This window comes from Geospiza fortis, unplaced genomic scaffold, assembly GCF_000277835.1.
Source record: "Geospiza fortis unplaced genomic scaffold, GeoFor_1.0 scaffold7, whole genome shotgun sequence".
Lineage (NCBI taxonomy): Eukaryota > Metazoa > Chordata > Aves > Passeriformes > Thraupidae > Geospiza > Geospiza fortis.
The window spans coordinates 5,470,216-5,480,654 of record NW_005054344.1 but is presented as its reverse complement, the minus strand read 5'-3'; the positions used below and the strand labels follow the sequence as shown (position 1 = coordinate 5,480,654).

Below are 10,439 nucleotides of genomic sequence, written 5' to 3'. Positions count from 1 at the left end.
CTGTCCGCAGGGAGCTGTTCCCCGCCCGACAGCGCAAAGGATGCAGCCTTCTCCTCTCCCCAAAGTAACCTGCCTTCAGTGCAACAGGAACAAGCAAAACCAGAAATATTACCTGACCTGAATGCAAAAATACTGGATGAAGGTAAGAGGCTTTAAGGGATATAATTTCTCCCGAATCCTCAATTGATGTTTTCAGTATGCTGTGCTTCAACCCCAACTGGGTTCTCCTTTTTTGCCCTGTTTGCCTCAAATATGTATCTGTGGTTCCTGACTTTCACTTCTGATTAGCTCCATAGTTAATTCAGATAGTAATGGTCGATGTAGCATGCAAAGAATACCTTTAAAGTGAGATAAAGGTATAATGTTTTGGGTAGAAATGTAGGTCTGGAGCTGCTGTTTGAAGGAGTTTTCATAACCCTACCTGCATATGTTTGCCTTTCCCTCACAGATGTGGTGGTACAAACTAAAGGGTTTTGAGTTGGGTTTTTTTGGGCGTTTGGTTTTGGTGTTTTTTTAAATTTTTTTTTGGTTTTTTTTTTTGGTTTTTTTTTGTTTGTTTGTTTGGTTTGTTTTGGAATTTTTGTTTGTTTCGGTTTGGGGTTTTTTTTTGCTTTTTTTGTTTTGTTTTTTGTTTGGTTTAGCTTTTTTTTGTTTGGTTTGGTTTTTTGTTTTGGGGTTTTTTTGTTTGGTTGTTTTTTTGTTTTGTTTTGTTGGGTTTTTTTTTTATTTTGAGTGAGCCTGGGAGATAGCACGCCTGAAGCAGCTCACACTCCGCGGTTTGAGGAATCAGGGAGGACCAACAGGAGGCAGTGGTGTGAAGCCTCCTTAAGCGCTGCTCTGACGAGAAATGCTCACCCAACTGTCTTCTGAGGAAAGGACACCAAAGGAGATAAATGCAGTGGCGCCTTGGTGTTGTTGCCCTGAGGAAATTTACTCACTTTTTACCCCTACTTTTACGTCTAAAAAAATTATAATGTTTCCATCCTTTCACATTACTTTGGGTATGCTGAGGAAACTTGCTCTGAATTACTGAGCAGCTTTGTATGTTCAGATTCTGCTTTGAGCCCAGCCAGCCTGGATTATACAGAGCTTATTTTTTGGGGTGGCTCAGACCTGCATCAGAGATCTATGTGTGTGTAGCTGGTTCTGAAACAGTGCTGCACCAAAGTGATGGGTCAGCCAGCTGGTATGTGGCTGCACCTGTGATGCAGTTATCCACTTGCTAGATTTTTATCTACCAGCAGCTGACTGGAGAATGTGTGTGTGTGTGGCATTTTGCCCAGTTGTCAATCTGTATTATCACATAACATAATTGATAATTTTGGGGGGTTTTGGTAACTCGAAGTATGATTCCCAATAGGAAGTGTAAGGACCTTAAAGTGGCAATAAAAGACATGCATGCATGTGGAATGGACTTAATTGTATATTGGTTCCGTCCTCAACAAGTTGAAAAAAGCCACTTGATATTCCTATAGATTCCTAGAGAGTTCCTGTTCCATGTGTAAATGTTGCTGAAAACATTTTACTGTGCTTTTGTTTCTGAGGCTATGAGAAAAAGACAAGACCTTCAACAGCTATCAAGCTAGTCTGTGCAACTCTTCCTGAAGCATTAGGCACATCCTAATTACTTTGGAATTATTTGTAGTAGGATTCTGGTGTGCCTTTGTTTCTTGACTTGTAAGAGTGTTGCCCTGGTCTTTCAGAAGCCATTATACAAAGGTATAGAGCACTGAAAATCCCCTTCCCAAAGAGTTTATAATCAGGGCATCTGATCAGTAATCAAGCTGATGATTGATGTGGATGCTAGCAGCTAGCCTGCAAACAGCAATCTTAATCTTGCTGCTGTGAGTTCCTATCTGTGGAAAAATAGATCTATTTGGAGAATTTGTTTTTTGAAGACATTGAGTTCTGTGACTTGGAACACTTAGGGGAAAACAAGCCTAATGATGTTCCCTTTGAAACCTTAGTGAGTAGGAAGTTATTCCTTTTGCTGTTTGAGATAGTGGCAGTCAGCTGCCTTTCTGTAATGGATAAGACATAATAGCTTGGCTGGAGTTGGCTGTGAAATACATTGAAAGTTAAAACAGCTGCATTTCAGGCATCATATTCAGGAGAGCCACAAAGTAGTGGGCTGGTCAGGTTATGAAAAATAATCTTGGCAGTAGCCTTCTATCTGGCTGTGATCAGGCAAGAATGCATTTGTGAAGACATGAAAGACAATCCTTTTCCAGAGGGTGATTTGATCTCCTGTCTGCAGTGTCTAGGCAGCAGACTGAAGGCAGGCTTGCTAGGTACTGCTCTCAGATTTGGCCGTATGAGTAAAAGTTGATGGGCAGTGACCAGTAGATGGAACCGAGGCAAAAACTGGGAGTAGAGTCTATGTTTTTATGTTTTCAAATAATAGGCTGGCTGTTTATCACATGGCACAGTGTTCCTGCATTTTGGACAGGATTTTAAGAGATGTGTATAGCATTTGGTGGGAGCAGCTTTGTCTTTCACAAAATGCATTTGGGTTTTCTGTATTTGTTTCTCAGCCTGGGATGACATCCCACCTTCATCTGCTTTGGAAGTGATTTCTGAGGAAGAAGCTGTACAGATCATTGCAGAACCACTTCTTCCCATTCAGTCTACCACGCTCCGAGATTATGTTGATCACTCAGAAACCCTTGCCAAACTTGTCCACCTAGGTACGTGTGATTTTGTTTGTGTGCTCTGCCTATGGCAGGAGCTTTGCAGATCCTGTAATTTGTGCTTTGCTCTTACTGGTTACCTTGTAAATTTGAAAATGGGAGCAGTGACCAATGGTAAAAAGCTGCAGAATGTTATTCAGGGTAAATTGACAAAAAGAGGGGAGTGTGTCACTAGCAATGCCATACTACTGGGAAACAGAGCTGGCTGGTGTTAGTCCCTCAGTGCTGTGTTAGAAGGAGGTATCTCCCACAGCTTCAGGAGGTGGGGATCACTCTGTAATTTAATTGGTCTTTCTTCTTTTGGGCTGGTTAAAATGCTTTAAGTTGCTGCAAAACAAGCTGCAGCTCTTCATCCTTGGAAGGAAGGAAAGAGAATGGTTGCTATGCATAACATTAGGAGTGAGGCACAGCACACTGGAGAGGCAAGAGAGAAGGGATTGACAAGAACTTTCCTTGTCAACAAAAAACACTTGGACTACAGAGATGCCCAAGTTCAAGCTTTCTCACCACCTTGTTGCCCAGACATGCAAGGAAGACTAGAAAGAGGTTGGAAGAGGTTGGAGAAATTAATATTTGAGAGGGGATATCTGTCCCCATGTAGTAAGAAATTGTCATGTGTGAGTCAGTATACAAAGTCACTTCACTGCAAAAATGTCATCTTCCCTTTTATAACAGATTTGGAAATTCCATGCGCACATACTTCTGTGCAACAAGAGCAGGTCTCTAAATGTGGCACATGCAGGTTTCACTGCAAAGGTCTTTCTTCAAAAAATAAACTCAGCAAAAGCTTCTAAAATGACTGCTTATTTTATCTGGAGTCTTTCCACAATATACAAGGTATAGCCTTGCTGTGTTGAGTAATTAAAGTATGCAAAATCAGTGCAAAAAATTGAGTAGTCTATAAATTCCAGCATGCCTTTGGGAAACACTTAGAGAAAGCAGAGTCTGTGTTTAATTAAAACAACTTTTAATTTTGTTTGTTGTAGGAGTTGACTTATCCCAAGTGGAGAAACGTCAAAAGGCAGGTCAGCTCTTACTGACCTTGGACTTTGAAAAAGATGTAAAAAAAATACTTCTGTTTCTTAAGGATGTGGGTGTAGAAGACAATCAACTAGGACCATTCCTGACCAAAAATCCATACATCCTTGGTGAAGATCTGGAAGATTTAGAAACCAGGTAAGCCTTTCAAGTAGTAGCAGGGTGTTAAGCCCCTTGGCTTGAAGATCTGGTTTCCCAATTGGTTTAACCTTGTCTGAAGAAACCTGTGCTGCCTGCTGCCTCCTTTCTTACCCTGGTTGCATATTCTTGTGCCTCCCCATCTGTTGGCACTAATGTGTGATGGTATCATAAGTCAACACCTTCATCCACCTGAAAACTGCCTATTAACAAATTTTACTGCCTGTCTCTGTCTCTCTGCCACAGAGGAAGCAGCTTGCCATCTTAGGCCACTTGCATTACTTGTGTCAGCTTTCTTTCCAAAATGACATCCCTGAGGCTTTACATAAATTTGTAGAACAATATTAAACTCTTCAGTCACAATTTGAAACCTCATGAATTCAGCAACAAAGAAGCAGACCAGATTTCTTCCGTGTTGACATCTAATAGCAGCAGGAGGTTTTGGTGACTTTTTTTTCTGTTGTCCAACTGAAACTCGGCACAACACTATGATGAACTAATTTGTGTGTGTGCGTTTGTTCATACTTGTATGGCCCTAAACTGTTCTTCAGTCCTTAAAATGAACTTTAATTTATAATATTATTCTTAATTCAATAGTTTTTTTCCAGAACAACTCATGTGTGTACCTATGTGCATGTTTAATGAACTCAAAACTTCCCAGTACTCCAGAGAAAAAGTCTGTCATCTTGGCTCTTGCATGTAGTAGAATTTCTGTCTGAAACAGAAACAGAAATCTGAAAGTGCCAGTATTTAGAAACAGGCACACGAGTAGACTCTTGTATAACATAGACCTAACTTCTTTCTCCTCTGTTCTTTTAATCTTGTGTTCAATAAATGGCCTTTCAGAAACAATATCCAAAAAAATACCCTATGTCATTTTTCCAGAAGTAGTTTTGAATTTAGGTATCAGACCATACTGCTCTTCTGAATGCTCTTCTGAAAAGAGGTTTGGGATTTTTTTTTTGTGATAAATATCCTAACTCTTCCATTAAGTCAGATTTTATTTCCAGCGACACTCCTGTGGCACTGGCTGATTAGTAAGAAGGGGCTAAACAGAGCAATCCAATTTCTTCTTAATTTTCTGCAGTATGATTCTTCTGTAAGTTTGACACTGGTGAATGATTTCCTGCAAGCTTTAAAGTAAGTAAGTATGCTGTGAAGGCTGTGAAGTGAGTGTGTCTCAAATAGCTGTCTTTTGAAAGCTGAGTATCACCTTTGCATAAACAGTTCGGTGCAGATGGACGTGGTATTGGTTACATCACTCTGGAATGTTTTATTGCTATGGATCCCATGTTGCCAGGAAACAAAACAAAATTTCAATAGGTTTGGCATTTGACTTCAGATAAACACTGTAAAAGTCAAAACATTCCATAATTCCTAACAATTTTGACAGTTGCAAATCAGTGTCTGTACTGCAGCTGCACCAGATGCTTTGTTTTATGCTGGTGTTAATGATGACTTAAAACTGTTAACATGCTACATGGAACTGCTGAGCCCTGTAGTGGAACGAGGGCTGACCTTGGTGCCAGCACTCACAGATGTATCTCAAGCTTTGGCCAGGTTGGATAGTTGTGTTCCTTTAATATTCCAGTTTCTACAGTCAGGTTACTACAATCTTCCATCCCTCTTTTAAGTTTCTTGCCTTTCCAGGAAGAAACGCTTCAAGTGTGAATCTTAATGACTTGTTAACAGAAAAGAAAGGGAATCAGGACAGCCAAAAGGTTTGATTTTTAATCAGCTCATTTAGCTGTTTCTGGGATGCCTGGAAGCTGTGCCAGTTCCATTGTCATTGTCTGGAGCCTAGGGTGCTACCTTCTGTGTTGGGGTGCCTGCTCAGTTAGGAAATTGTCCTCTAGAGCTTGTTTTTATATCTTCCATCTGGGAGTTTTTGGCTTTGATAACTTAATTTCTGAGGATTTGTGGAAAGAGGGAAGTTGAGTGACTGGAAGGTAATTTTATTTTTTTTCTCTCCACAAGACATGGCTTAACAGATAGCCCATTTTTTGCTGAATATATGCTTCTGCAGAATATTCTGCAACCCATTTATTATCTTAATTACTACCAGATAAGGCAATTATTGTATGCTCTAAGTTGATCTGACTGCAAATACTTCTCATCTTGCAACTACTCTCATCTATAACCAGAGGAAGCCTCTCCAAATTGTAGTTTAGTTGTTTAGTACATGGTAGTATGTGGATTAATTGTGTCTCTTTACTTGGTGTGCTGTATTTCTCCTCTTCAAGCATTTTTTTCTGGGAGCTGTGGTAATCTTCAGTATACTGCAAGTGGGACTTGAAATAGGATTTCACTTTCACTGAAATCAAAGTTTGGAAAAAGTTTTGACTTGGAAAGAAGGAAGGAAAGCAAGCTCTGTTAAATATCAAAACTTTAGTCAACTCCTCTTGCTTTCTGACAACCAGATGTTTGGCAGACACAACTTCAGCTGATGTAGAAATGTCTTTTTCGACAATATCTCTACACACAGCATCCTTGTATGATATTTCTACTCCAATGCTATTGGCAAAACAGGAGTGTATGAGGTATAGGACTTTGTTCTTTCAGCAGTAGAAATGGAATTCATTAAAATAGCAAAAGGCTGTATATATCTTCTTGTCCATACCCTATTAATGTGTTTGCAGTCTAGGAGACAGACTGGTAGTTAACTGTAGGTTAACATAGTTATCTGCTTAAGTGCAGCTGGAAGGAATTAAAATCTGTCTTCAGTATTGACATTCTGCTCTGAGGTTTATTTTACTTCTAATTAATTGGAAGGGAGGGTATTTTGCTTTTACGATAACTGCAGATTTCACCTTAATTATTTTTGGCAGGGTTGTATGTTAATGCTAGAACATCTGTCCATTTATAAGATATCACTGAGGAATTTAAGTGATCACTGAATAAATGGAGGCAATATAATTTTCATCACTGGATTTTATTTTGTTTTTGTTCTCTTTCTAGAGTGGCTTACCTAAAATCAAAAAAATTTGGTAAGTCAGAAATTGCTCAGATGGTCTCAAGAGCTCCGTATTTGCTGTTGTTTTCAGTGGAAAGATTGGATAACAGATTGGGTTTCTTCAAAAATGAACTTGGTCTCAGTGTAAAAAAGGTAAAGACTGAAGTGTTCAGGTATTTTGTTAGTGACAGTTGTAAGGCCTTGCAATATGAATTCTCCAAAGTGTTTGGAGATTATCAACAAATATTGTGTTAACATCAGTAATGTCACTAGAGGGTTATAGGTAACATGGTTTTAACTGTCTATGGAAGTGATATGGACACCTGACATTCAGAGGACCTGAAGTACATTTTCTGAAGGCGACCTGCTACAGGTTATTATCAAATAAGCATGTGTATGTCCAGTTCTGTTATTTGAGGTGGGTCAGAGGACTGAATTAATTACTGAAACACAAGCAGCTCTTTTAACTTCTGGAAAAGTATTTGGTGCTCTTCATCTCTTCAGGATACTTCAACGTACTTAAAGAATTTTGAAAATAGTCTAATTTGTGAGTATCTTATCAAGATAAATGCCAAATCATATGCTCAGCTCACCAAGAGTGACTTCTGTGTTTGCTCATGGGTGCATACCATATTACATGCTTAGTGGGTATTCAGCACCTTGCTTTGAATCTTCAGGGCAGGTAGTAGCTGGACTTGCCTGGAGTAAGTGGGCAGTGTTAGTTGTGTCCTGCAGTAGGTGGGGATTGCAATGAATACCAAATTCCGAGTGGAATTTTGGGTTCTTCTGTTAGCTGAACAGTCAGAGCTGCTACAGTGCCCTGTTGCTGGCCTTTCCATATTTGAGGTGAGACATCTTCTCGGAAAAAGGTTTAGCCATCACCTTGTACTCAGGGTGGACTACAAGTAATCAGACACTTCAGGGTATGTGGAGTATTTCTTGTAGTGCTGTTACACTAACCAGATTCAGAATTTAGCTCCACTGCCACTAAAAAACCCTTTTATAGCTTCCATTGGGTAGTGTGTTGTTTACTTTTTTAAAAAAGATGGGAAGAAACAACGTGAGGGCTAAGAGAAATTGGGCACTTGAGCATACTTTTGATGCATGCTTTTACTCCCTCTTCCTATCAGCTTTACAATTGTATTATTTTTTGTTTTCTACAAGAACATATTTGAGTAATGTTTTGCGTCTTAACATACAAATTTCACGCAAATTCATCTTTGGCGTAGAGATATAATGAAATACAAAATGAAATTTAAAAAAAAAGTTTATATAGGATCTTTCTTTTGAAGCCTTCCATAAAATTCATTAATTTATGTGTTTTTTCTGATTGTAGACAAAGGATCTGGTAGTTCGTCTTCCAAGGCTACTGACTGGCAAACTAGAGCCTGTAAAAGAAAATCTTCAGGTGAGCTTATGAATAGATATTAAAAGTGTATATAGTTGAAGAGTTGTCAGGAGATATAATTCTTGTAGGGGATTGTGTACAGAAAGAATTTAATTAAATAGTTTTGGTGGTGAAATAAAGTAACTATTAAACCATGTATTTTCCTCTATAGCATGCATTCTTACTCAATGCATGGAGCATTACCTTGTTCTCTCTTCTACTCTGATGCATTGCCTTCCTGCCAAAAGTTGCTATATGATGACATAAATGGTTACCCATTTTTTAATGAGTAGAAAAATACTCAGTCTTTTTTTTCCTCCCCTTAATTATTATGGTTTTTTGCTAACTTGGGATTGTCCATGAGTATTTAGGAGCAAGAAATGTGCAGTTGATTATTTTTCTCCTGGCAGGTAACTAGCCTGCCAAAATGTGCATTTGACACCTATTGTCTGATAGCAGATGGTCGTTATTAACAACTGTTGGGTAAATAACTTCAAACCCATGGGGATTCCTTTCCCTTTTGAAAATGTAAGTGTATTGCTTTAATTACTGTGCTGTAAGGCCATCAAGGCCAAACAGCATGATGTAGTGTAACAATTTGTGAAATTCCATTATTCTATAGCAAATAACTATAAATCAAAATGTATAATTTTCAGACAGACTCACTGTTCTGAAACTATTAAACTCTAGAAGTCTTGCAATCTGAAATGTGTGTGTGGTAAGGGAGGAAACTGGAAAGTAGCAGACTGTTCTAATTAATAGTGCTTTCTTTTAAACACACATTGTTTCCACAGGCTAGGGAGCCATTATTATAATGAATGTGTTTTTGAGGTCTTTAGTTCTATGTGACTATCTTGTTTATCCACCAAGAAATACAGCATAGCACCTCTATTTTTAAAATGTGTGAGAAAGGGAAAGAAAGGAAGGATTTTTAGGTCCCCACTGTTGGAATCTACTAATTCTTAAAAGCTCAAGCTTTTCAGGGGGTTGGATTCAGAATCTGTGTTCAGACCTGTATGTCCTAAAGTGGTAGTGGGAGGACAGTACTTGGAAAGTGACATCACATACCAACAGTTCAGAAGTGATGAGGTTGTATCTCTCATTCTGCATGGACTGTTATTTAGAAACAAGTACAGTAGCTGATCTTGGTTGTTGTAAGATACCAGTCATGGACGAAATGTGCTGAAGGATTGCTTAGTCCATCCTCTGAGGGTTTAATCAAGCACAATTAGAGATTCATTGACAGGGTAAAACCTGTCAAAGCTTTCATTACCACTGCCTATTGTGGGAATAATACATACTTTGTTGACTATTGCTGAGGCTTACGCAATAAGGATATTAGCATGTGTGGCCTAGAGAGTTATTGAATATTAAACATGTTTGCTGTCAGACTGAGTGCAGTCAAAGCAAATTACACTTGAGCTCACTGATCATGTTGAGGGAGCTGTTCCATGTCACAGAGTAGAAGATAAAAGCTCAAGATTCTTGCCACAATTGCCTCTACAGTTGGCCCAGCTTTATCTCTGCAGTGATTTAACATGGGGTCTTAACTCCAGCTGTGTATCTTGATGCAGGAAGTTACCCCTGCCAGCTCAGGTCCATGGAAGATACTACTCATGTGCAAACACCTATTTCCATACTTGAATGCTGTCTCAGTTGATTGGTATTTTGTATGGTGCACAAATATTTATAAAACAGAAAAGCTGAAATAAGGAGTTGAAAGATCCGATTATAGTTGCCTCTAGAAACAGTTCCCTGTAAGGATTTGGAAGTCCTAAGGTAAATTCAAAACCCAGATTCTAAGCCCTCCCCTTCATATTTGACAAGCAGTTCTGGAAAAAAGCTGCAGTCTTGGCACATCAAACTGGGCAAACAAAAACATCTTCTTGCCAATTGAAGTACCTTAGTTTGATATGAAAGTCTGGTTGTGTTAGCTGGCAAGCACACCCACTTCAGGACTGAAAACAAGCTGCTTGTAAGTGTCACTGGAGGATAGAGAAATGACTGAGTTAACAGACACTCTTGTATGCTGAATTCTTTCTCAACAACTCAATGAATTGCTTGCCATTCTGCACTTTGGGAGGAGTGCTCATGATTTTATTGAAAAAATGTGTTTTGTTTTCCTTTTGGGAAATGATAATTGAAGTCAAGTCAGTCTCTGAAAAAGACATCTTACTTTAGACTTTATTGAACTGTAGAATAAATCGAACACACTATGTGCTCTGCACATCTC

General features: G+C 38.9%; 1 protein-coding gene across 1 annotated transcript in view; it reads left to right on the top strand.

Annotated features, from left to right (window-relative positions):
• Window positions 1–3: 3 nt before the first annotated feature.
• MTERF3 (mitochondrial transcription termination factor 3) overlaps window positions 4–10,439 on the top strand; it is a gene marked incomplete at its 5' end in the record, with an annotated part of 13,635 nt that continues 3,199 nt past the window's right edge. The window contains 5 exons of the mRNA XM_005422928.1: window positions 4–142; window positions 2,535–2,687; window positions 3,677–3,866; window positions 6,825–6,972; window positions 8,156–8,227. Coding sequence (XP_005422985.1) covers window positions 4–142; window positions 2,535–2,687; window positions 3,677–3,866; window positions 6,825–6,972; window positions 8,156–8,227 — 702 coding nt within the window. The remainder of the gene's footprint in view (window positions 143–2,534; window positions 2,688–3,676; window positions 3,867–6,824; window positions 6,973–8,155; window positions 8,228–10,439) is intronic.